This window comes from Azolla caroliniana, unplaced genomic scaffold, assembly GCF_043228905.1.
Source record: "Azolla caroliniana isolate FFs.n. ecotype wild unplaced genomic scaffold, voAzoCaro1.0.p SCAF_10, whole genome shotgun sequence".
NCBI lineage: Eukaryota > Viridiplantae > Streptophyta > Polypodiopsida > Salviniales > Salviniaceae > Azolla > Azolla caroliniana.
Window position 1 is genome coordinate 914,237 of NW_028230445.1, and position 27,242 is coordinate 941,478.

Consider the following 27,242-nt stretch of genomic DNA (forward strand, 5'->3'; position numbering starts at 1 on the left):
GGAAGGGAACCGTTTTAAGGCTAAAAGCAATTAGTGGACAGGCTTTAAAGCCAAATGACTGGATGGCGACTCACTAGACAAATATAAATATCGGCCAATATAGCACGAAGTGAGAGATATGTGTGATGTTGAGTGCAAACTATTATCTACGTATGTATACATATATAAAATATGTATACATCTACATATATTTAATATAGACAATAAGATATTTCCATTCAGCTCTATTATGTGTCATCCCTTTCTTGTTTCTATGTTTAACCTAACCTACTATATGAACATTTGCGAGTAGTAGAAATACAACAGTTGAAAACTTGTGATATTGACTTGGGAGTGGTCGATGGCAATGGAATCACTCCTTTATGTTAGGATCACAATCTCATGATCGAATAATTAGTGCAAAAAACACATTTAAAGATCATTCATATTATACAATATTAAACGTTAATTAATTAGAGTAGACCCAATATCTGTGAGGGCATCCTTAGACGAACCACAATTCGTCTTTAGTTTTGCCATAACCCAAGAGTATATTGATGTTTTTAAGTGTTAGGTATCCTTGTGCATCTTCTCATTCACATCCATATCATAGTATGGACCGTTTCCAATAACAATAGTAGTATATGGATAACCATGTCTATTGCGCACAACAAACCTAATGTACTACTCAATCCAATTTCATAGAATGTCATGCACACTCACCTTCATCTAGTTTACAAGCTCCGAATTGAGGGATTTTTTGATGGGTGATAAATAACATGGTCGACTTCTACACTTTCAACAATTCAACATGCTTGCTCTAGCAATGACCTAATTAGGATATCGTGATCATAATAGTACAACTAAAATATTGTGCATGTCATTAAAACTCATTGTTCATGGGGGGGAAAGGTTGTGCTCAAATAAGTTATGTCTTTAACCACATGACATACTATTGAAGTTGAATGATATGCATGGTAGAAAATATTTCAAATAACCACGGTAGGGATCATTTAATACATGATTGTGGGAGAATGCAAGTTACTATAATGAACCCATGAATTTTGATATGCGGCATATTTGTTTACAATTCGTAAGGCAATTAATCCAAGATGGCTCTAGTCTTGCCTGTCAAAGAGAGCATTTGTACTACAAGTAGCAATATTTATACGCCTTGCTTCCGACTTTCTATTCCCACGTCTTGCACAATGGGATGGTGGTCCTAGATAACCGTCCATAATGCATGACCGAGTATGCAGGAATTGGATCAAAGAAGAGCATTTTTTTTAGAGTGAGTACTTTGGGGGCATTTTGTGTTATCATGGTGGAAATGTGGAATAGTCATATAGATTCAGTCTCGCCACAATCAGACAAGGCGAAGGTGTGTGTGTCACTACGATTTGACAAGGCAAGACAAGGGGTGGGAAGGAGATGAGAGCGAGTGAGTAACTGGGTAGAGTCAAGGAGGGAAGCAAGCATATTATGATGGCCATATGGTGGGTGGAATTTGGAAATAAAGAGTGGGCCTTCTTTGTCCAATTAAGGAAAACCTTATTTTTCTATCTGAAAACAAACAAACAAATAAATAAAAATTAAGCAAACAAATAGATAAATAAATAAATAAATAAATAGATAGATAAATAAATAGATAGATAGATAGATAAATAAATAGATAGATAGATAAATAAATAAATAAATAAATAAATAAATAAATAAATAAATAAATAAATAAATAAATAAATAAATAAATAAATAAATAAATAAATAAATAAATAAATAAATAAATACATACATAAATAAATAAATAAATAAATAAATAAATAAATAAATAAATAAATAAATAAATAAATAAATAAATAAATAAATAAATAAATAAATAAATAAATAAATAAATAAATAAATAGAAGAAGAAGAAGTAAGTAAATGAATAAATAAGTAAATAAATAAATGAATAAATAAGTAAATAAAAAAATAAATAAAAAAATAAAAAACTTACCCTTTTCTTCCCTCTCTTTTGAAAGCCATGGCATCATCACCATCACCACCACCACCATCATCATCATCATCATCATCACCGTCATCATCATCATCATCATCGACCTTCTTTCTTCTCTGTGCCATTCATTCTGCTTTCTTTTTGATTCTTCACCGAGAGCTTCCATAGCTCCCCCACCCCACCCAACCACCCACTGTGTGAAGGAGTAGTGCGTGTGTGACACAGAGAGATCTTGCCCATCCTTCTTCATTTTACTTCAACCAAGGTGACCCCATCTCAGTAAATGACAGCTCCGATCTGGGTTTCCCAGGGATAATTAGGGTTTTGATCCGTGTTTCTCAATGGAACCTGCCCAGACACATCCAGATTGGGGTTTCTCGGCGGGCATTATTGTTTTTTTCACACCTTTATTTCAAACATTAGGGTTTCTCATCCATGAGTTAATGTGAGATGTTGGTTCCTTCTGACGTTGGGGTTCTCTCATACACTGTTTTTTGGATATATTAGGGGTTTTGTCACATCAGGGCTTGTCAAAGATTATGGTTTCGTAGATATCAGAGTTTCTCAGATATTCGGGGGTTTTCAGAGATCAGGGCGTGTAAGAAATCAGGGTTTCTAAGATATAGAGGCCCCTGATACATTAGGGTTTTTTCAGAGATTATGATGTTTTTCAGAACATAAGATTTCTCCCAGAGTTGGATTCCTCAGACACTAGGGTTTCTCCGAAGCTGTGATATTCTGCTATATTTGGGTTTTGTTAGAGATTAGTAGTTTCTAAGAGATCTAAGGTTTCTCAGAGATTTAAGGCTTGTTGCCATGCCACCGAGCTTTGACTTTGTGGAATGGTGGAAGAAAGAGAGCCATCACAAAGGAACCCCCGTGGTAGTGAAAATGGAAAACCCTAATAACTGGTCAATGTTGGAGCTAAGCAGCCCAGAAGAAGAAGAATTTTCTACAGAGAAAGAAAGAGGAAAGAATGCAAAACAATTCACTTGGCTGGTTCTTCTTAGAGCTCAACAAGCTGCAAGCTTTCTGGCTTGGCTTGGCTATGGTTTCTTCACTCTACTTTCAACCATCAAGACTAGAATCATTCTTCGACCACAACGACAAGAAGTTTTCTCAGAAGGGAAGACCCATAAAGGAAAACTATACAGATTTATCAGAGTTTTCCTCGCCATTTCCATCTTCATGTTGTTTTTTGAGGTTTTTGCGCATGTTAAAGGGTGGAGGTTTGATCGGCCTTCTTATTTGCATATCCCTGATTCTTCCGATGTACAGAGCCTCCTTCAGTCCACATATATTGGATGGGTTGATTTTAGGGCTAATTACCTTGGTCCTCCATTGCAAACACTAGCTAATTCTTGCATTGTTTTGTTCCTCATTCAATCAATTGATCGGCTTATTCAATGCCTTGGTTGCGTATGGATTTGGGTTAAGAAGATCAAACCTGTTGCCAAAGTGAAGGATTTTGAAACCAATGATCCTGAACAGCCCTTTTCAGCCTACCCCATGGTGATGGTTCAGATCCCCATGTGCAATGAAAAAGAGGTACTTGTGTTTGCTCATGTTGTCTTTTGCTTCGTATACTGTGTGTGTTAGGTTCATGATTGAATGAAAGTAATATTATTGAAGTGATATTTAGATTTTAAACGATGATTAGGTAGTGCGTTCTGTTTGTTAGGATCTTGATTGAAAGATAGCAATTGGTTCAAATAATTTTGATTGAACCATGACTAAGTAGTAGAAGGGTTAGAGATAAACTCACCACCTGACTATAATACCCTGAGCTGAGGTTCATCACAGATAGCTATGCATTAGGATACAAGCCTTAATCTGACCAGTTATCTGTGAGAGAATGATAACAAGAAAAGCCCATAATGACGTAGTTGTAATACTATATGATTTATTCATGGCTGTTAGCCTTTAGTGTCATTACAGATTTGGAATTTCACCCCCCTTATGATGGCATGTGTATTTTGTACAGTCTGGTAATTACTCTATCTACATAGATATTCTATACATTCATAAACCCTAGGACCATAAATACCTGTGATTAAAATATTCATTGATTAAATAATGATAAAGTAAAAGAATTAGAGATTAACTCTCTACCCAATCATAATCCCCCCCAGCAAAGGCTCATCGTAGCTCAGGACACAAACGTTAAGAGTGCACATCACCTTTTATAAATTCATGAAACCTTAGGCCTAGAGATTAGGTCTCCTTGTGCAAATGTGACTATTTCTGGACTCAATGTTGATTTCCCTAATAACATATGGGGCTGAACATTAGACTTAGTTTGGATGCTTGCCATCCCAAGTTACCCAAGGATGTAGCCAGCCCTAGGTCTAGTGTTCAGTCAATAGCTATATAGACAAATCTGTGCAGGGAAAATCATCTAAACCTGCAAATTCCCCTATCTCTAGACTTAATATTGATCCAGAACTAAGGTTACGAGTGGATAAATGAACTTCTTATGCTTCTTTAACTTAGATTGAATTGGTCTCTTAAGGTTTATCAGCAATCAATTGGAGCAATCGCACAACTGGATTGGCCGAAAGAAAGGCTGCTAATACAAGTGTTGGACGATTCAGATGATCCAGAAACTCAGATACTCATCAAGTATGAGGTACAGAAGTGGTTCCAGAAAGGTATACACATTGTGTACAGGCACCGCTTGGACAGGACAGGGTATAAAGCAGGAAACCTTAAGTCTGCTATGGGTTGTGATTATGTCAAAGACTATGAGTTTGTGGCAATTTTTGATGCCGATTTTCAGCCACAGCCAGATTTCTTGAAACGAACTGTAATCCATTTCAAGGTGCACTGCATTGCAGTTTTCATTTGAAGCACACAAAAGTTGCCCTAACTTGCTGCGCATTTATGAGAATATCCCAAAGTCTTCAGAAGCTACCAGAATACCCTTCTGTAGTGCTAATATTTGTACTGCAGAGGGTTATTGCGGAAATATCTGAAAACTATGGGTATTGCGCCAACAAGCTAGGGGTTTTGTCTTTATCTTTTTCTCCACACTGATAATGTTGTGGCTGAAGCTATATATGTGCTGTTAAAATGCAGGGAAATGATGATGTGGGTTTAGTGCAAGCACGGTGGAGTTTCATCAATAAAGATGAGAACTTACTTACTAGGCTTCAATGCATCAATCTTTCGTACCATTTTGAAGTTGAACAGCAAGTAAATGGTATCTTCCTCAATTTCTTTGGTTTCAATGGCACTGCGGGTGTATGGCGAATTAAGGCTTTGGAAGAGTCGGGAGGATGGATGGAGCGCACTACCGTGGAAGACATGGATATTGCTGTAAGGGCTCATCTACATGGTTGGAAGTTTGTATTTTTGAATGATGTCAAGGTAAGTTTGAAATCTACATGATCATGTTATGTATAAATCTCTTTGTTTTCCTATTGTTGCAAAAAAAAGTTTGTGCATACTTACCTTTTTTTAAAAGACATTTTTTTGTTGATTTTCACCAGTGCTTGTGTGAGGTGCCGGAATCTTATGAGGCATATAGGAAACAGCAGCATCGCTGGCATTCTGGACCTATGCAGCTCTTTCGTCTTTGTCTTCCTGACATTATAACAGCTAAAGTAAGCTAGCATTTTGCATCAAATTTTGATTGCATTTTAGGATGTTGCATTCAAATTACCTCTATTATGAGCAAGTGATATGCAAAAATCAATCTGTGATGGTGATGATGTTGAATAACTCTGGATAATATGCAGATCTCCATCTTGAAGAAGGCGAATCTCATATTTCTATTCTTCTTGCTCAGAAAGCTGATCCTGCCTTTCTATTCTTTCACGCTTTTTTGCATTATTCTTCCAATGACCATGTTCATACCAGAAGCTCAGTTGCCTGCATGGGTAGTATGCTATGTACCTGCCATCATGTCTTTACTTAATATTGTTCCAGCCCCCAGGTCATTCCCCTTCATTGTGCCATATTTACTCTTCGAGAATACTATGTCAGTTACCAAGTTCAATGCAATGGTATCAGGCCTATTCCAGCTTGGTAGTGCCTATGAATGGGTTGTTACCAAGAAGGTTGGAAGATCATCAGAATCGGATTTAGTTGCTTTTGCTGAAAGAGAAGCAAATGTAGAACAAGAAGTAGGGTTGCTCCATCGGGGTGTGTCTGAATCTGGTTTGGATCAACTAAACAAGCAAAATGAGGAGCTACCTAAGCCACACAAGAAGAAGATAAACCGAATCTATAGGAAAGAATTAACATTAGCTTTCCTTTTGCTAACAGCGTCGGCAAGAAGTCTATTATCAGTTCAAGGTGTGCACTTCTACTTTTTGCTCTTTCAGGGCATATCGTTCCTAGTTGTGGGCTTGGATCTCATTGGGGAGCAAGTGAGCTAAGGCCCATTCACACGTAGCTTTAACACAATATGAGAGGTCGGCAACACCATGTATGTCATGGTGCATAATGCATTGCTTCGAAATAAAACAAAGTGCAATATTTGCTGCCTGTGAACATATATGCCATTCCAATGGAGTAGAACTTTGAGGTACAACTTATACCCATATAGCTTTTACTTACATGGGCTTCATGGTATCGAAGTTGTCATTTGCAGCGATTCTGGCATGTGGAAGTACTCATGCATTCGTGCCTTTCGTCACTTCCATTTTGCCTGTAGAAAGAGTAGACTTGTGTAGAAAGAGCATTGATTTTATTCATTTCAGCATTTCTTATTTGTTGAATTATTTCTTGCAAGATCTATTATAAACCCACCATCGTCAGAGGCACATTATGCTAATGGTGTATAGAGTTGCTAGTTCAGTATTGAGCTTCTAAATGCAACTTCTAGGTTTTAGGGATATAAAAGAAACAGTGTTATTTCTCATTGTTGCTTCCTATTCAAATTTACGTGTATTTTTTCCATTTTATTCTAAAGTCATGTGGTATTTGAAATCTCTCTCATCACTCTTTCCATATCTAAATCTGTGGTTATATAGGTTAAAGAACGCATTTGAATTTCAAATGATGTGCATGAATGTTAATAAACAAGTTTGTTTTGATCATTCAAGATCTCTAATCCATATCCAGACTGTATACCTAGAATGAAAACCCAACAGTGTCTAGGTTTGTAGGATTCATTGAAAGCGACAATTGATAATCTTTTGGGTTTTTGTATCGGTGAGATGAGTTTCAAGCCGAATATTCCATTTCAAATGTGAGACATGCTGTCTATCTTTGATTGTGCTAGTTGCTAGGGCTATACTTCTTGATAAGTGTTATCTTTCTCTTTAGTTTCTTTTATCTGTAAGAAATGGCATGTTACTTGTACTTTTTTGACAAAGCAATTATCTCATACATATGTACTTAGCTGTGCCATGAGGATGATAGTTAGTAAGTGAAAGTTGAATGTGGTTCCCTAGCATGGTTTGTACTACAAGATCTTCCTTGTTTTGCATGCTTGAGAAAGTTGCAAGGCTTTCTTCACACTTAGTTCTGTCATTATTAGGTGTGATGACCATGGTACAAACACAAACTTAATGTTAATGCATTGTTTGTCTAATGTGAGCAACTAGAATCAAGTTGCATGTGAGATCTTTGATTGGCACTTTCATGAGAGCTTGGAGTTGTGTGGGTTCTTGATATGGCATCATGTTGTTTCAAACAACAAATATTATTACATGAACATTCATACTAAATACTTAACTATCTCCCTTGCAACTGTATTTAACAATAGTCAATAATATTAGGGCCGTGTGAGAAGGATATCTCGAAATACAGATATGTTGTTTCTTGGGAAAATACATATAACTCAAACAAGTTTTTACGATTGGAAAATTAGTAATTAAAATTCCATCTCGCACCTTAAATAATAAAGCTTGCCATTATTCCCAATGGATGATGGTTGATAAGTAATTCAATGATTAGACACAAGAATTGAGATATTAATCCCATCCATACAATACTTGTAGTGGCACTTCTTTAGGTTCAATTCTAGAGAGGTTGGTCTAATGTTAAGTTCATTATATTTTGACATCATTCTCATGATAAGTTAATTAACACAATTCTCTCTAAAAGGATGGCTTTACAAATTCATTTGCTAGAATTCGAAGGGTGGAATGCCAATTCATATATTGTGGTAGATTGAAATAGGCACACATATTTCCATGATAATCTTATGACTTATTTGTTTTTATAGAAAGCTCAATTGTTTTGCAAACAAGTCTCAACTTTTTTGAATAAAGAGTCAAATTGGTTTTCATATGAGATATATGCTTTACGATAACTTTTGCTTATTTGCTGAGTTTTGTAATAGTCTACAAATGTCCAAAGGAATCACGACGTAGATGTCACTAGTTTTTTTAAATTGAATATGGTTTTCTTCAAAAATGAAGAAATGTGTAATGTATTGATTGTGTTGGGCACTAACTATCTATAAGGAGGATTGTCTTATCATGATGTATAGCATTGTGACATATTAACATATACCAGATCCAAATTATGAGCTTTGTTGTCACATTCTTTAAGGATAGTTCTTGGAGATAGTAAGTGCCCACAATGGAGAAGACCTTTGTTACAGTATAAAAATAATTAAGGACGATCTTATGGGCCCACCATGAAGGAGACCTTTGGTATAGTATAGATTCGGTTTCTTAATATGCTCAAATGCTTACCCACACTTAATGGCACAATTCCTTTAACGAGCTAGTCTATTCTTTTGAAAAGTATGGTGAGGCCCATATCTCAACATGAAGAAGGCAGGCACATGTTTTTTTGCTTCTTTTTTTTTGTTATTGATGGAACAATGAAAGTGTTTGTTTTCTTGTAAACATACCAAGTTTGCATTGAGATGTTGTAGTTGCATCCTTGCTATGAATGTAATGCCTTGTTACGATACTTCGATTGAGATGGCCTATCGAACATGTCATGGATATCGAGCTTGTTGCAGCATTAATTATTTACTAGACACAATTAGAGACTCATTATAGACCAATTCACCGGGCCACATGCTAAGGTACAGAGAAAGTGCCAACAAACAACGATGATCCGCTTCTCGGATCGCAATACTAATCATGTGATTACATTGGTCATCCAATGCTAAATGAGTCCGAGGGCATTTTTTGTGTAATTTCCCAAAACCGAACTTGAATTTGTGTAGAACTAGGAGGCTATATTTGTAAATTTGTACTCTCTGTCTCTCTGTCTCTCGTTGTTCCAGTGTAATGAACGAACAGGAAAATCTTCCGCTCACCATCGCCATTCGATTCGTCTCTGTGTTTTTTTTCTTCTCATTCATAATATTTTTGACGCCTAAAGGTATGTTTCTCCAACCTTGTCTCTGCTCAATTATTAAAGAGGTGGAGAAACCCTAAACCCTCTTCTTTCAGATTGCCTTTCTTGGACTCTTGGCGTGGAAGCTCATATTGGGAATGATAATCAGAAGAACCAAGCAAATGGGTCTTTCCCAAATAGTTCTAAATCAAATGGTTCGTTTCCAGATGAGTCTACAGTTCCCACTTTTGATTTGAAAGAAGATCATTTTTCTTCTCATGATGGACACAATGGGATTCTTGAGAAACGAAAGGAACATCGAGCAAGAAGGAAGGAAGGTAGATGTAGCTCTTTTTCGAAGGCGAGGTTTTTTGGAATACTTCATGGTCCTTCTTCCCTTTGTAAATGCCCTTCCCATGGCTTACGAAAACTTGTTGGTAAACATTTTAATGTCATGGGAAGGCATTGTTTAAATGAAAAGTGTGAAAATCATTCAGCGAACAGTAGTGTTTGTGATTTTGAAAGTGCAAAGTTGCAACATGGCATATCTATGGAGAGTGATATGTCTAGAAGATGTAACATGAATGATGATGTCATTGATAATAATCATGAGAATGATGTTCCTGGAAATGGTCAGGATGTTATTGGACATGGAAAGTTAAGTGACAATAAAGAAAATCTGATCTATGATGAAGAAATGAAGATTCATGGACATCTTTATAATGTGAACAGAAATGTACATGATGTTAGTAAAACAGAGGCTGATATGGTTGCCGCAAGCAATGAATCAATGTTGAAGTCTCATAAAAAAATCCAGAATGAAACCAACTCCATTGTCACCGACTCTAGCAAAATTCATCTTAGGCAGGAAATTGATGGTGGCCTATATAACTATGCATCTGATGCAAAGGGTGCAAAAATATTGTCTTCCAATAAAGAAGCGAAAGGAGCCTCCAATATCCTGAACAAAGACAAAGACAAGTATTTCTGGAGTCCTTGCAATGCTGAGAATAAGTATATTGATTTGGAGCTCTCAGAAGAGACTTTAGTGGTCGAGATAGTCGTCACAAACTACGAGTTTTACTCATCTAATGTCAGAGATTTTGAGCTTTTGGGAAGCTCAATTTACCCTGCTGAAGAGTGGACTTTACTAGGAAAGTTCGAAGCTGAGAATGGTAGAGTTTCTCAAAACTTTACCTTAACTGAACCCAAGTGGGCACGGTACTTGAGAGTTCAAATTGTTAGCTCTTATGGCTCCGATTTCTATTGTACTTTAAGCATTTTAGAAGTACATGGGGTTGATGCAATTGAATGGTTATTGGAAGAGTGGTTTGCTGAAGAAGGTTATAGCATGGATCAAAAAGATGAGTTGACATCCAATCATCTTAACGAGGACATGGACTCAAGTAAAGAAGGTTGGATTCAAACGATGGAGGAGAAGAAATCTCGGCCAGAACATCAGCTAACGAATAGGCTGGGTCTAGATGCAGTAATGAAGCTCATGATGCAGAAAATCCGATTTCTAGAGCATAATCAACCTCACCTCTTTCAATTAAAAGAATTGGACGATCAATACAGAGAGATTCTTAGTTTGTACACGAATGAGTTAAATCTTATGAAGGGCAAATTGGAGGAGGCAGCAGTAAATATATCAGGCCTCAATGCATTGCTAAGCATGATGGTGAATATTTGATGTCTTAATTTCTTTGGGATTGTTAACAATATGTAGAATTGAGTGGTGCGAGGAAATTTGATGAAAATGATGGTGTAGGAACAAAAGTGGTATGAAGAGAAGCATGAGCTTGAAACAGATCTTTTGAATCACATCAGAACATGGAGTGCGGAATTGGATTTGATAAGGTAACAAATCCCGTTTTTCTTCAATGGTATCAGAGCATTTCACTTTCATGGGACATTTATGTTATTCATATGTGCGTTTGTATACATTTTCAGGTTTTCCTTCTGACAATCCCTTTACGTTTTATGTTTCCATGTCCTCACTGTGCACATTTATGTTATCTTCATTGCATTGTTTCTAAATTTGACTGTATTTTAAATGTTCTTTTTTGGATTTTCACTTACTGAGGTTACCCACCACTAGTATCATGCTTTGTTCAACACAATATGCTTTGTATGCAGGAGTGAGGTGAAGAAGGCAAAGAACAAGGAGATTGTAGCGTTGACGGTTGCATTATTATCCGTCATATTCGTTGTTTCGATTCATATATTCATGTTTTGCATGTCATTGTTCAAACGACGTATGCATGATAACAAAGAGCTGGTGTCACTCGTGCAGATTTTATGGATTGTGCCATTTTTGAGTGCTACTTTAGTAGTGTTTGTTCTTTCATGATCATGATTCAAATTCATGACTTTCCATTAAGAAGAGGCAATATGCCCATTTCTCTGGTGTGGTCATGAATGAGTCCTATAGTTAGGGAGGTATTTGTTGATTTAATTTGTGTAAGTATCACTCCTTGTTCTCATTCTGTAAATATTTAGCTCACTTTTGAAATTTAATATCAGCTGGAAATATTTTACCTAGCTTTATTGAAATCCCTGCCAGCAACAAGTTGAAATAAAAATTTATCAACAAGTTAAAACTTGACTCGGACTTGTTTTCTGGTAATCCGTTCCAATTTTTCCGGGATGATTTGGATCCATAGTTTGTGGCTTTGAGCTCTTCAACCATTCTCTTGTTCTCTCAATGGGTCGGATTTTGGGTTTCGTAGACACAAGATGGATATCTCGCAATCAATTCCAATGCATAATAGACATTCAAGTTTTAACTCATGCCAACCTTAATGTTCTTGATTTGTCTTAGAAGTTGTATAGTAAGTATATGCCATCTCTTTTGATTGTTCAAAGTTTGAAGTTAGTGATAAATTAGTGTGTGATCAAGGAGAAAAAATAAATTTGAATGATGATGATAAAATGATTTGACGAAATCGGGACACAATGATTCAATGCAGCTTGGCCATAGGCTTGCATTCAGTGGGAGAGCAACAAGAAAATTCCAGTATGACAAAGAAGAGGTGAAATTAACATTCTCGACATTCCACCCACAACTTGGATCTAACCTAGTACAACACTTGAAAATCTTATAGGGCCAAAACAGCCTTTTCTCTATTAATGTCTCTCTCGCAAATATCACTAGAACTAAAGAAAGAATAGCAAATAAAACTCTGATTCTTAGATTTTTGGCATGCTTGAAATGGACTGAAGTTATGGCTTTTCTAGACAAGTGGAAATGGCCTTTGGTATGCTCTATAGAGAGAACCGTAACTTCTTATTTGATTCAAAAAACTGTACAAAAGAGTTGGGTCTCAAGCCCATTATTTTATCTATATAGGACACATCTCCAACGTGGCCAAGATGTGGCTGTAGCTTTTCTTCAACTACCACCCCCCATCATCTTGGCTATAGGCACTAGTTTGGTCACCATATTTGTCGGATTATTTATCGCAAAGACTTTTTAATTGTAATAAAACCTTGAGGTACTAAATTCTTGATGAAGTGCAACATGACCTTTGTATTTGATTTGTTCATGGTGCATTTAATTTTTGGTCATATGAATGGTAGGTTGACTGTTATTGTAAACTATTGTCTTATTTAACAAATTCCCTAAGTGACCAACCAAATCTCGAAGCCAAATAATACATTCCATTGCATTTCTTGCTACAATGTGTTCAACTATGACAAGCTTTTCAACTTGTGTCACATCCAAATAGAGTGAAATCGTGCCTTGTCAAAGACCTCTTGTCTCCAACATTATCTTAATTCCCATGCACTTGGAGTAGTGTCTTATATATTTTCCATAAACCAAGCCAACATTAATCATACCCTTCAATTTCTCAAATTTATTTCATACTTGCCAATGTACTTTTCATAGGTTTCCCAATGTATCTACCTATTATAGTCATAACATGTGCAATATCAAATCTAGTAGACAGTGGACACTATGGCATATAGAAGGTTCCCAGTATCACTTGGATAATGATCAAGAGACATTTGCTTCACCTTCTCCTCCACTCGTGAAGAGAAACCCACTGGAAGTTTGAAATCTGTTGCCAATGGAGTACTAACGAGTTTTGAGCTTTTCATACCAAGTCGCTCTAGAGCTTTTTTCAATGTACCTTTTTATGATATAGAAAAACATCCCTACTTTGATACGTATATATATCACCATTTTGGGAACTTTCTTTACAACACCTACATCTTTCACCTTAAACTTCACATTCAACTGAGCTTTTAAAGTATTGATCTCTTACATATTCATACAAGCGGCCAACATGTCATCAACATACAAAATCAAATAAATGAAGGATTGATTCATGAGTGTCTTATAATGTACATAGCTATCATGTTCATTAACCAAAATTTATGGCTTGTTAAAATGTATGTACTCATCTAAGTTCATGACTTGTTGAATGATGAGTGCTCATCTATGTTTATGGTTCACTGAAATGTAAGTGGTGTTCCAAGTTAATGGCTTATCAAAGTAAGCTCATGCCAAAATTTATGTATTCAATTGAATCTCAAGTGGGTGAGCAACCTCAAATGCGATGAGGTGGTTGTGTCCTTGAGCCATATGCCTTGACGATCATCTTAGTGGTAGATTTTTCTAGCCCTTGGGCAAGTATTCATCTACTACTAAAAATAGTATTATTTGGGATTTGTTTAAGCATGCCACTCAAAAGTGAGATTAATAGTGATTAGCGCAAAACTAACTACAATTAACTAGCAAAATTTGGAGAATCAATGCTAGTTAACAAAAACAATTACATAAATGAACCAAAAAACTAGAAACTAAATGGGTTTCCCACTAGTGCTTCTCGTACTACTACCTACCCTATTCATTGTGGGAGCTTAGGAAGCACTCAACTAGATGTTTGTTGGTTCTTAATCATCCTCAACGCTGATGCAAAATATTGGCACCCTACTATTTGCTAGCATGGCAAAGATGTACGACCATGCATGTTCGAGCAAACCAAGAGACCAATTCGAGCATATTGTGAGCCTTTCACTTGACCTCTCTAACAATCTAAGGCTTGCTTTACCTATGTGTGTGGCATAATTAATCAAATGAACATGAGAAAGCAAAAGACAACACCTCCACACTACTTAAATGACAAAGAAGAGCTATAATTCACACTCTCTCTTTCAACCGTATCCAATGAATTACAACCCAAGAGTACTCTTCATAAGTACCCTTCTCTCTATTATACGTGTCTCATATGCTCTTACTGGAGATCTTTTTCTCGTAAGGAAAGGATACCAAAGAAACAATGACTCTTGGATTTTTGGTTGCTCAATTGGTCACTTATAACATGCAATTGAATGGAAGTTATCATTATTTACAATTTACAACATGTGAAAGTGACCTTTGGTATGGTCTCTAACATGACCCACTTTCCATTCAATTTAAGAAACAACATAAAAGGGTTGGTTTCTTCTTGAGTATGAGGTCCAAGCCCCTCAGTATTTTGGCCATACACTATAATTAGACATATTGTCCTCGTGGTCTTGGTCATGTCGCAATAATAATTTTTGTAGGTTTTCACCAAGCCAAATAATTGATTACAACAAAAATTGGGTGTACAAAATTATCAACACTTCTCAATCAAATGCATTATTGTAAATGTACATCATACCCCTATTGGACAATCATGTTTTTACTATGGCCATCTCTACATGCTTGGTATTTCTTTGAGTTTATCAAGCAACATATGTATATATATTGGACAATTATATGTACTATTATTATGTTAGTTTTCACCTCCCATATCCTTCTCCTTGTCGCTTCCACGATGAGTAGGTTAGAGTATCACAAGATGAGTTGAGGGAAAGCATTGTAATAAATCGATATTCATTTACATCTAAGGCAACATATTTCTTATTACTTTTGCAAAATGTAGTAAACAAAATCTCAGTGATATCAATGTCTAGTTGCATTCATTCAAAAGCTTGCTAGTTGTGTTTTGATGTTGTTATGTAGCTGTTTATTGTTATGTGGACAACGATTCCCCCCCCCCCCCCCCCCCCCCCCCCCCCAATTTTTATCTAAAGTGTCACACAAGGATAGCCAGTATAAGAGTGACCTGTAAATTGCAGAGTATCTATCGATACTTTGAGTGTACATAGCTTGATATGTATATGTGATTCACCTAACTAATGAGAAGCTATTTTTTCTCGAAAAAGAAAACTCATGTTAGAAATATATTAAATTCATGGTTTGGATATTTACACTTAGCAGAATTAAGGGCAATTTTGGTGGTTTATCAATGGGAATCATGTAGACTTGCTTAAGTGGTTACAAATATCCAATAAAAGGAAGTTATGCTAACTACCTAGCGCCCTCCCATGATAAAGCTCTTATTTGTCCTTTTTCTTGTTGGTGCAACCTTCATCATTGCTTTAATATCCTCTTCTCTACCTCCTCTCCTTTTTCTTCTACTAAAATTAAGTCTACTTCTTAATTTTGGGAACCCACTATTCTTTGTTTTGTCTACATCATAGCTACTTATAAGTTGCCCTAGTATCAATAGCATATTTTATGGTTGGGTACCAAGAGTAGGGTTCTCATGAAGATAAAGTGTAGGCTATCAACACGTGCTTCAATTGTACATTCACATGAGCTGGAAAAGCATGTTGGAAAACTTGGGGTAAGGTAAATTACCTAGCCTACCTCACATTTGCAAGAACTCCTTGAAATGAAGTAGAAGGTTTCGAGTATGCAATTCAAATGGTGACATGGAAATGGCTAGTTGAAATCCTTACACAATTGCCACCTTCATGTGAACATTAAGATAGCCGACATGACACACCAAGGAGAGAAGTTTTGCACATCACAACCATTTAGCCACCTGGTATACCATACATATGTGAATATCTTTCTTTTGAAAATTGTAAACAATGTGAATCACCTGTGAACTTACATTATGGCCAACTGTAGTGAGAGGAAACATTTGCTGAAAAATCTAACTTATTATGTCATATGCCTATGCCGAAGTTTAAATATCTTGTACCCTTGTGCCGCCTATCTATTGCAACACACTACATAAAACATCCTAGAGTATGGGCTTGCTATATTTCAAATCAAGTTTGATCGACAAACTATGTAATTGTGTTGTTGATATTATATGTTTGAATATCCAATGTTTAAATAAAACCAAATTAGGGATGACAAATCATTGTCAATTGTTGAATTGTATAAGGATCACTAACCACGATGACATTGCATAAGTATTCTAACCTTTCCCAAATGGTTCATCTGAAGTCTAGAAATGAGGGAAACTTCCCATTATTCACTTATGAAACATGGATTGCATAGAAGACCTATCTCTATTAAGTAAAAAATAAGATTATGACAATATGCATAGACCTTTCGCTAGAAATATTAAAGAGCTTGCCTATTAATGCTACAAGGTGGTAAGTATACATGCTTACATTGGTTAACTTTAATAAATGACCGATCTTCGTCGATCTTACTAAACCAATGTACGTCGATGTGATTTTTGCATAAGGGTCGGCTCATTAAAAACAATAAATTCCTTTTTATGTTACTTTTTGTGAAATCAATTGATACTTTTTTGACTTTGACTCTATATCATGAACATGAGAAACTATAGTATGTCTTTTTTTACCTCATAATACATGACTCCTCATCTAATAGCAATGAGAAACATTAATTACTTTACACATCAAGTTTTGTGTCCCTTACTAATGCTAAGTGTTCCTCGATGGCATTTTGAAAAACCCAATTATGAGTGCATTCTCGAGTCCCAATGTTAAGAGTCTATTACTAATCAATAGACCAAAATAAAGTAAAAACTAGGTAAATAGATTGGATAGAAGAACCTGTTCCACTCAACCACCCCTGAGCCATGATCAAAACATAGTCAACCTACCGTCGACGTCCCATATCGCCGGATATTAGGATGACTAATACCTTGGAAGAGATTAACACGATCGTCGTGACGAAAGCCCGCACCATCAGTGTCTAAGACAGCAGCCTTCTGACATAATGTGTTTATGAGGGTAGCTAAGCCTTATCTTTATACCTCTTCCTCGGCCCCTTGAATAGATGTGCTTTTCTAAAAAGACTCTCCATTCATTGGTTGTCAAGATCATGATAGTGCATGCACCTATCATTCCTATCCAATTACATTAGTCCCTTTCTAACATTAGTGAACATACCATTCAATTATGTAAAAATTAGTGACCTACCCTCACATACATTATGTGTACATAACACCCAACCTCCACCAATGCAAAGACTAACATTCTTGATGCTCCTTCCTAGCTATATCCTTCATCATGCAAACTAGCAGATGAGAAATAACATACATTCTATACATTTATTATTGTTGTGGAATGGCCAACTTGGTGAAAACATTCAAGATCTTGATTATGTGACTACATATAAATTGATATTTGGAAGAGGATTAAATATGTAAGGTGAAATTAATTCTTATTTAGATATAAGAATAAAGTTATGCAAAACTTCTCATAATAGTGCCAAACAATGTCTAAGATAGACGTTCTACATGTTGGTTTAACCTTCAATACCGAGGAAAGTATCCCACGGTCCACCCTCTAAACAATACAAAACTTGTATACTTTTTTCGACTTAATGTCCATGTCAGTGATGGAAGTTATATGAGACTGAAAAAGTAATTGTTACAGTGCTTTTAGACTTTGGTCTAATTGTTATGATTGTTTTACAGACATACATAGACATTCTACACAACTCTAGAACTAATAAATATGCATGAAGATAAGGAGAACACAAAATTGAATGCTTTGAAGTATGCTTTTATGACATATAAAATGGTGTAAATTTAGATCCAACTGTAAATCTATACACATGTTCAGTGTATGCATATGCACCTAGATCTAGTGAAATATTGTACACTTTCTTATCCAATAGTCTATGTTGACATGCATATGGTGATATAGTTTATGTGACCTTACATACTAGTAACTACAATAATTTGGCAAATAAGCTCTAGTTTGACTGCAAAATGATAACAATAACTTGGTAGTTCATTAAAAATGCATCCATGAATAGATGAATGCGTAGGTTTAAAACTTCAAGAAGAAGCTCGAAAAACTCATCTTTTGTTTCTACTCAAATACATGTCAATGTGATGTTAAACTATGCATGCTCGAACTATTATTTATCTCAAAGATTCCATTAATGCTTAATTTGCGGTTAACATTTCTTTGAACAATGTGCGCTTTTATGTGAGAAGATGCGATCACTTTTCTATGTTTGGCTAGACAAAACCCTCTAAAGTCTTACTAATATATCGACTAAATCTCGTGTTCCTTTATGTGTAAGTAGTTTGTTAAGAAAGTTAGAAGTCCGCAATTTTAATCTTATTGGGTAAAGGATGTTCATTGTTGTGAATTTGAGCATAGGTAGAAGCAATTTGTTATGGAGTGTATGCAAGCCCAGACATCTATAACGACTTTCGAATATAGAAGCGATATAAATGTTTGTCCTCGATAAATTCTCAATTGAGTGAATCTCGTCCCAACATGACTCCATACCTTATTACAACATTATTGAAAATGAATGTATTATTTTGTTATTTAACAATGTGAAATTTGATTAAGGTTACTTTGGACTTCTTTTATTTATTCTTGTTTTGTTTTGTGGTCCTCGTTCATCTTTTTAAGGACAATTGTTTTAGAGAAAGCAAGGAAATTATATTTGTTAAATGTTCAAATCGAAAAACAACACACTTGCCAAAGAGAGCTCACTAATAATGTGAATTAGAAACTCTACTCCAACATTTCTATCTCTTTTGTATATGTTATAATGATGAACGAGAAAAGGGAGAATGAAAAGAGCTACCAACATATGCCTACAAGTGGTTGCATAAGATTTACCTCATGGAACTAATGGTACCGTGCTCAACTAGTGGCACGAAAAGTATACATGGGCATGTATACTTAATAATAAAGTGTTACTGATCCATGTGATGTTTTATTGGCAAATATGGTGCAAACAACATTAGTATATGCTAAGAGTCATTTTCATTAGGAATGTGTATGATTTAATTGAAGTATAATGTTTGGAGCATATTTGCCTACAACTTTCTAACTGGGTGAATGTTTTATATTACGCTACAACATAAAGTTTTATTGATGATATATCAAACAAGAAGTCATTTAATTGTGATGTGGAAGGAGTACAAGATCATGCATGTGTACAACCAGATTATTGGAGATAGAAATTCATGAGACCATTTCCATTTGTTTCTCAGAGGAAAGAATGGGCCCTTGATTATGCTCTTCAAGAATTCACCATTACTAGTTAGAGACTCTCGCAACTCTCTAGAGTCATTGAGCATCATAGACAACTTAACTAATTTGATCACGTCCCCTTCTTGTAACGGGTCAAGAGAATACCTTAAATGTTTTGTTTACGTCCAAGAGTTTAATTTGATGGTCACTCAATGATAATAAATACCATATAAATAATATCATGTTTCTCTTGTAGCACCCTATTGGCAAGTCATATTCTTATAAACCCATAAATTGGGGTCCAAACATTAAATATAACTCTAGTTGATAATAAATATTACATAATGCCACATTTCTCTTAGTGTGCCCTAGTGGTAAGTCATCTTCTTATTAACCCATGCATGGAGAGCTCAAACCATGGTAGAATGTAGAGGTTGATTGCATGATATTCTAGCCTACATTGGACACCCTTTTCAATTACATATAAAATGTACAAAAGCATGACTTTTCACTACTATCTTTCTCTTGATACATAGAACGTTGAGATTGTGTTCATGACACCGTACTTAAGAATGCTTCACTAATTCATTCCTCTTCATCTTCCTTGTATTATTCTCGATAATCTATGTTGCTCACTCATCTCCTTGCCACTAAGTCTTGTCACATTAAGAAAGCACGAGGTCATGTCATGAATATGAGCACACAAATTTGAGATTTCATGTGTATAAGCTTTTGAAGAGAAATTATCGGCATATGATGCGACATTGATCTCCACCATATTAGGGTGATTTCGTTATGATGGACGAGGCAATGTATGTACAAGGTAACTGTTGGCAAAAGGTTAGATATATCAAAGCCCAAGCATGTGGGATAGCTTATCATGTACAAACAATAAGGTAAACACATGTGGTGGGTTGGTGGTAAATGCTAAGTAGGCACAAGGAGTGAGTTTAGTAGATAGTACAATATTTCAAATTACAAGAAACGGAGGGAACTATGGGTATGTACACCAATACTGAGTATCCTTGAAAGAAATCATTTCCCCAACATACTCCTGGAGTATATTATCCAATACATACTCTCATGTCATGAACGGATGAATTTCAAATATTTATTTTGTGCTAATGAACCAATCATTGAGCTAATCAAATTAGGCAACATTGATTTTAAGATGTAATTTTATTAGTCATTTGCAATTCAAAATAGCATGTTGTAACATGGTAGGACAACATGGTTCCAAGCAAAGTAGGGAAGAACATTGGGGTTTGGTATGTGGATTTGTTTTTGCTAGTGATATGGTTGTCCCTTAATTATGATAGTTGAATGCTTTATAATGCTTTATATATATAATATATATATATATAGTTGGCGATGTTATTCCCACACGTTAATTTTGTTGACTCCTCAATTGTTACCCCCTCTTCCTAATGTGCCTTGGTGGTATCCAGTGGATCGAGTATTGACGTTAATCTCTACCAAGATAGGTTTGTGAAAATCCGAAATTTGATACATTACAATGGAGGAGAATGAATGCAAGCCAAAATAATATTATATGGCATATGATTTCAAAAATCCCACACATTGTAAGTTTTTATCTATCCTATATACTTGCTCTAGTTTCTTCTATCTTTTACAAATATCAACTTTATCTACACCTTAATTTAACCTATCGATCCTCCTTTTAGGCCATTTCGGTAGACTTATGCAATCAAGAAAATGTCTTAGGCCCTCTCAAGCTATTAAACAAACACATGCATTACATTAGTTGTAAAATATGGAACAACATCATCAGCCAATACTTTCTTTCTCTTCATGACATCTCGTCTTTGAAGTCATCAACCTAGAGATGGTATTTGGAAGTTTAAGAATTTCCTCTTCATCACCCAAGAATTGAGTCTTGCAATATACAAAGATTGAGAGATCCTAGGTTGATTGATTTGGAATTCAAACATATTTGGTCTAATCATGACCATGGCAGTGCATCAAAATTCGAACATATTGGTTCTAATGCAAAAATATCTTACACATTTCTCCTCATGCGAAACAATATATATCTTATTGTTCCTTTGTTGTGACTTCAATTGTATCTGAAAATGGTATATGTGGGAAGGAAAAGTGTGACCTATGTCTCCTACGAACTTTACCGAAAGTGGGAAAATTATCAACACCCAGTTCCAATAACACAATGTGTTGTAGTTCTTACAAATGAAGGAGGGGAGTTAATGTACTTAATGAAAGAGTAAATCGATTGCCTTGATCCAACAACATGGGAGTGTGGGTGTGCAAATATTCACAAGACAATGGATTGGAAAAACATATTTAATGCTCAGTAAACAATAAGAGTGCATGTGTGCATTTATATATGGGCACTAATTTGCAGAATATATTGAGGAGGGCGCAAGGTTGCGGGTATGTGTATATACATTGTAGTCGAAAGTATGAAAGATAGACGATTGGTTATTTGGAGGATAGATTTAATATGATCCCTAGAGATATGATCATATTGCATTCAAAGATTCTATAGATTACTTTCTTTTTCCTATGAGAATGCAAGGTTTAATATATGAATCCACCAACACATCTAATCTAAGGGTCATTCTGATGATAATAATCATAGTTCATAACCTAAGGGAAATTTTAGAGAGAATGTGTGCATGAGTGAGATCTTCATGAGATCTTTGAGCACACCTATTGTACTTACAATATCAAGACACATAAAGTATAATATACGCCTCTTCGCGTCTTCTTTTTGTAAAAAATATTACATTCTCTAACTATACCAACATACAAAGCATGATTGACAAGGTCATCAGTGGATCCAACAAATGCTGCAAACATCATTTGATGCAATTGCACCTCGTCGAAGGGCGAAACACACATTGGACTACACCCCACTTCACCCATCGAACAAAAAGCATTTCAAGGGCACCAATATCAAACACCATCCTATGGGCCAAGACCCACTGATGGGGGAATCCCTGTAATCAAAACCCAAAGTTGAGAAAATGAATTCTCAAATAACATATTGTATAGGAGAAACCTTTGGCTAACATTCTATGAGGACCATATACAAAAAACGAAAACCACTTCTATTCAAGACATTTCGTCATTTCAACCTACATGAAGAAGATATTCGCCATAAATGAACGAAGTTGATAATGTGCCAAAAAATCATAAGTCTCATCAACCAACCAAGACTTCTTCTCCATCAACTTGTGATGGATATCATTGTTCTTCACTTGAGGAATTACATATTTGTTGTTCAAAGAATCAACTTTCATGGTTCGACTCCATCTAGCTTGTGTATGGATGAACAAGAACACCCAATATGTGTGGGCTAGACAACACACATCAAACCAGCCATGAATCGACGGTGTACAAAATCCTTTCCATGACTTATCTATGATATGGCCTAGTTTGATCTTCACGTTGGGCTTTCTAATGCATATATCATTTATTGTGTGTCCCTTGGATGTCTGTACAAATCAATCTCTTTCTCTCTCTCTCTCTAAAGTAAAAAATTTGCTCATTGAATCGAAGTGCCCACATGGCCTTTATCTCTCTTCCCTAGACAATGATGATACATATATTGATAAGTTCACTGGAGTGGTCGACACAACCCACGTGAACGATGGCATCCATCAATTGTTGGAAAGTTTGGGCGACAGATTTTAAAGCTCAACGAGAGATGCTGAGTTCGGCTATATGTATCTTAAAGCTAGAGGCAAGCTTGGTGTTAGGAATCCCGAAAAACCCTAAAAGCCTAGAGAGGGAGTTTGTGTGTGTGTGTGTGTGTGTGTGTGTGTGTGTGTGTTTACCTTAAAACCCTAAAAGGCACATACATTCCCTGTTTGTCACATGATCATCTAAGAAACACTAGAAAGAAAAAGACCAAGACTGAAGACTTAGAATAAGAATATATACATATACTGTTATACATATACATATACATATACCCATACGGTATACCCATATACATACATATATAATGTATATATACATTATACATTATACATATATAATTTATATACATAAAACACATACATTATACATATATAATGTATATACATAAACACATACATTATACATATATAATGTATATACATAAACATATACATTATACATTATACATACATACATTATGATTATACAATATACATATACAAATGCATTATTCATGTATGCATATCTTAGTTTTTTTTTCTTCTTCCCCTTCCTCTTCAAAAGCTTAGTTTTTTTTAAAAAAATTTCACCCAAATGTATTTTGATTTACATACTTCTCGCCATGCTCTGTTTCATCTGCCATTGATGCTTCTCCCTCTTTTCTCCTCTTTTTTCTTTTCTTTCTCATTCCCTATTTCTGCTTCGATATGCCTCCCAGCTTAGCAGACCTTCTCTGCTGCGAAGATTTCTCGGGTTGTTTCTCTGACAATGACGTTGATAATGATGATGATGATGAAGAAGAAGAAGAAGAAGAAGAAGAAGAAGAAGAAGAAGAAGAAAGAAGGAAAAGGAAAAGAGGTTATAATTTGCCTTCTTCTTCTTCTTCTTCTTCATTATCATGGAGAGATTCTATGGCTATGGTGCAACCAGAAGAAGAAGAAGAAGAAGAAGAAGAAGAAGAAGAAGATGATGATGATGAAGACATTGATATCCAAACGACATTTACTGCTCTTGTAGAGAGAGAGATCTTCCATGTGCCATGCTCCGATTATCTTCGGAAGTATGAAGAAAAGATTCTTGATGTCGAATCTCGGCAGAACGCAATAAATTGGATTTTTAAGGTACAGAGAGCTTTCTTCTTCTTCTTCTCCCTTTTACTCTGCTCTCTTATTGAGTCTTTTTCTCTGGACCTGCGTCTTCGTTTCATTTTTAGTTACTATTTGTATTCTCTCCACTTCTAGGTTCTCACTCCATTCTTTGTTTTAAATCTGTTTGCGATGGTTTCGGTGGTCTTTCGAGATTTGTTTTAATTTGGATTGTGAAAGCATTCTTTGATTATGCAACGAATGCCTTTCTTGCTTCATCAATGTTTTGCTAAGTGTATACCTACCCAATCCTGTTGTGTCATCAAAGGTTCGGGATTTCTACAAATTTGGCCCTCTAACAGCCGCCTTATCTGTGAACTATCTTGATCGCTTCCTATCACTCCATCGAATTCCAGTAAGTGTTTGCTCTCTTTTTACCCTAAATCCTTACAGAGAAACCCTCGTTGAAACCCTGTTTTTTTTGCATTCTCTTCTTCATACCATCCCCAAAATCTCTTGTTTTTTGTGTGTTTCCACAGAAGTGCAAAGGTTGGATGATGCAGCTTCTGTCAGTGGCGTGCTTATCTTTAGCAGCCAAGATGGAAGAAACAGATGTCCCCCTACTTCTTGATCTTCAGGTAAATCATGGATGCTTTCAGGTGGATGGTTTCCTCTTTCATGCCATTGACGAGATGCAGAGAGATTGCGAAGATTTGTAACAATCACGTTTAAGAAATGAACCCGATGTGAATTGAGTTTTTAAAGGTTTCTTGAATCGAAATTCACATGATCTCATTTAAAACTTGAATGAACCTGATTAGTATAATTTAATCATGTATCCTGTACTTATTTTTTATTTTTCAATGATCAAGACATAACAGGAGCGAGAAATTAATTCCATCACTATTATTATTGGCAATATCTCTACTTCATTAACATGAGATTAATTTGACTCACCTTAAAAGGCAGTGTGTGTGTATATATGTAGTCATGGATTAAACTACAATTTCCTGTTCCCCTTGCAATCTTCTCAGGTTGGGCCTGATTGTATATTCGAGCCGCAAACCATTCAAAGAATGGAGTTACTTGTGCTCAGCACCCTCGAGTGGCGATTGAGCTCTGTCACTCCCTTCTCATACATAGATTTTTTTGTCCGCTATTTAGATCTTGCAAGTGACACACATTGTGTTTCATGTGCCCGAATTGATGAACTCATCCTGTCTGCATTTCAAGGTGAGCTTGGAAGGCTTGTATTGTGAGGATGATGGATGCATATTATTGTTAATAATATGTCATGTGTGACTGAGTTTTACACCATTTGTATACTTTTGTAGACATTAGATTTCTGTACTACTTGCCATCATCCATTGCTGCAGCGGCTGTTCTGTGTGCCGCCCAGGAGATGTGCTCCCCACAGTTCATTGAGTTTAAGAAGATCTTATTTTCCATGTTCCCCCAACACCTACACGTAAGTCTCTACTTAGCAATGATATTCTTTCTTTTTTCAGGTTAAATTTTCTATATTCAACTAAAATTTGCACTTCTGGTATGTTCTGGTAATTCCAGGATTCATCAGAGAGCTGTTTTATGCTAATGGCAGAGCTTTTTTGCAATATGTACATCAACCAAGGGTGATGTTTCATTCCTAGAAGCCCCATTGTGGGGGTGGGGGGGGAGGGGAGATATTTTATATGTATACATTAGCAGTGGTTGAAAGTACATAAAGCAGTATTAACTCCCAGATTTCCCTGCAACCACTCAGACAACGGATGATAGGCAGTTTTTGTAGGAATATGACAGTTTGAGTTGCTCGTGCCAACATGCAATCTGTCTGTCATATTGCCTACACATGCATCTGAGTTTGGTATATGCTGTAGTCCATGTGTCTCTATGAAAAAGGTTTGAAAAAGAGGGATCCCAATGCACAATTTGGGTTAGGTTTTGATACTAAATGACACACTGATGAATCCTGATGCGCACATAGTTTTGCTCAAAATTATGCAAATTGAGAGAGTAAGAGCAGCTCAATCATGCGGCTTTGCAGCATTTTGGCTTTGAGAAAACCTCAGTCTACTATCGATTATGTATGTAATGTATACTGTGTTTATGATCCAGGCTTTCCTGGTATTCGGCACCTGAATACAACCATGGATCAAATTCCGTTGGGGGTGAAGATCACTTAGATGTATTAGTTTTGATGTAACAAATTTTCCAGACATTAAAGTTATTGGATTTAAAGAGATGGTATCCCTGTATTAGGAATGAAGCGATTATTTGCCATCTGCATAGATCTGATGGTGATATGCCTTAACTTTACACTGTTCATTTTCCAAAGTGCTGCACACAGTGGGAACAAATTGTTGATGACATTATCGCATGAATTCAGACATATGTGGTGAACTTGAATTCAAAACATACTCAGAGAATTCCTCGAAAGACATTAATATTTCCATTGCAACTACAGGATAATGTCTAACGAACAAATTATTCCAAAAATATATCTGATTTTTTTCAAAAGTATATGCTTCCACTATTACCTACACAAAAACTTTATAATGTAATCAATGTTCAAATACTTAACTGCAAAATAAACGTTTTGTTATAGTCAACAATACAATCTAGCTTGTGTTGATTTTTTTATCAGCTTCAATCTAATGTTTCATTATTGGATATCAATGTTCAGGAAATTGCTCATAATAGCTGGAACCATATAAATTACAAAAATCAAGACAACCATTAGATTGTTCAGGAAACTACGTGCACAGGTTTCATCATTGGATATCACATTCCACCTTTCGGGAAACCACATCATGATGGCTACAGACATGAGTTGTGAAAATTATCATTAACATTCAAGACAGCCATTAGATTGTTTAAAACTAGACTCTTCTTCACACATTACAACAATCAGTTTCAGGTGTTTTCACTTCTACGTTATTCAGTTTTTTTCTTTATACACCAGTAATCAATCACTTGAAGAAGAAACATCCATCTTCTTTTTCCTCCTGGAA

General features: G+C 35.8%; 3 protein-coding genes across 6 annotated transcripts; all 3 read left to right on the forward strand.

The window, feature by feature from the left end:
- Window positions 1-2,017: 2,017 nt before the first annotated feature.
- On the forward strand, window positions 2,018-6,880 carry LOC147858594 (putative xyloglucan glycosyltransferase 9). The gene is made up of 5 exons (XM_087325389.1): window positions 2,018-3,523; window positions 4,488-4,796; window positions 5,054-5,344; window positions 5,467-5,580; window positions 5,716-6,880. The coding sequence occupies exons 1-5, from the start codon at window positions 2,792-2,794 to the stop codon at window positions 6,355-6,357; spliced, it is 2,088 nt and encodes a 695-aa protein (XP_087181515.1). The 5' UTR covers window positions 2,018-2,791; the 3' UTR covers window positions 6,358-6,880.
- Window positions 6,881-9,122: 2,242 nt separating this feature from the next.
- On the forward strand, window positions 9,123-11,838 carry LOC147858595 (uncharacterized). 4 transcript variants are annotated; one of them, XR_015530371.1, is made up of 5 exons: window positions 9,123-9,271; window positions 9,343-10,907; window positions 10,998-11,086; window positions 11,366-11,689; window positions 11,772-11,838. XR_015530371.1 is itself a non-coding variant. In XM_087326017.1 (4 exons), exons 1-4 carry the CDS (start codon window positions 9,178-9,180, stop codon window positions 11,577-11,579), a joined length of 1,962 nt encoding a protein of 653 aa, XP_087182143.1. In that variant the 5' UTR covers window positions 9,123-9,177; the 3' UTR covers window positions 11,580-11,838. The 4 variants fall into 4 exon arrangements, 1 of the variants encoding a protein (XP_087182143.1); XR_015530372.1 differs by having other exon boundaries at window positions 11,366-11,668; window positions 11,753-11,838; XR_015530373.1 differs by having other exon boundaries at window positions 11,366-11,668.
- Window positions 11,839-23,753: 11,915 nt separating this feature from the next.
- Window positions 23,754-26,471, forward strand: LOC147858596 (cyclin-D4-1-like). The gene is made up of 6 exons (XM_087325388.1): window positions 23,754-24,267; window positions 24,560-24,646; window positions 24,771-24,869; window positions 25,266-25,464; window positions 25,566-25,699; window positions 25,798-26,471. The coding sequence occupies exons 1-6, from the start codon at window positions 23,854-23,856 to the stop codon at window positions 25,864-25,866; spliced, it is 1,002 nt and encodes a 333-aa protein (XP_087181514.1). The 5' UTR covers window positions 23,754-23,853; the 3' UTR covers window positions 25,867-26,471.
- Window positions 26,472-27,242: the final 771 nt, after the last annotated feature.

Excerpts from the sequence above, each read along its gene's own strand:
- LOC147858594 (XM_087325389.1), top strand. The coding sequence starts at position 2,792 with ATGCCACCGAGCTTTGACTTTGTGGAATGGTGGAAGAAAGAGAGCCAT. Across the intron at positions 3,524-4,487 it reads CCATGTGCAATGAAAAAGAG|GTTTATCAGCAATCAATTGG; the intron begins GTACTTGTGTTT and ends TGGTCTCTTAAG. Across the intron at positions 4,797-5,053 it reads GAACTGTAATCCATTTCAAG|GGAAATGATGATGTGGGTTT; the intron begins GTGCACTGCATT and ends GTTAAAATGCAG.
- LOC147858595 (XM_087326017.1), top strand. The coding sequence starts at position 9,178 with ATGAACGAACAGGAAAATCTTCCGCTCACCATCGCCATTCGATTCGTC. Across the intron at positions 9,272-9,342 it reads AATATTTTTGACGCCTAAAG|ATTGCCTTTCTTGGACTCTT; the intron begins GTATGTTTCTCC and ends CTCTTCTTTCAG. Across the intron at positions 11,087-11,365 it reads GCGGAATTGGATTTGATAAG|GAGTGAGGTGAAGAAGGCAA; the intron begins GTAACAAATCCC and ends CTTTGTATGCAG.
- LOC147858596 (XM_087325388.1), top strand. The coding sequence starts at position 23,854 with ATGCCTCCCAGCTTAGCAGACCTTCTCTGCTGCGAAGATTTCTCGGGT. Across the intron at positions 24,268-24,559 it reads CAATAAATTGGATTTTTAAG|GTTCGGGATTTCTACAAATT; the intron begins GTACAGAGAGCT and ends GTGTCATCAAAG. Across the intron at positions 24,870-25,265 it reads CCCTACTTCTTGATCTTCAG|GTTGGGCCTGATTGTATATT; the intron begins GTAAATCATGGA and ends CAATCTTCTCAG.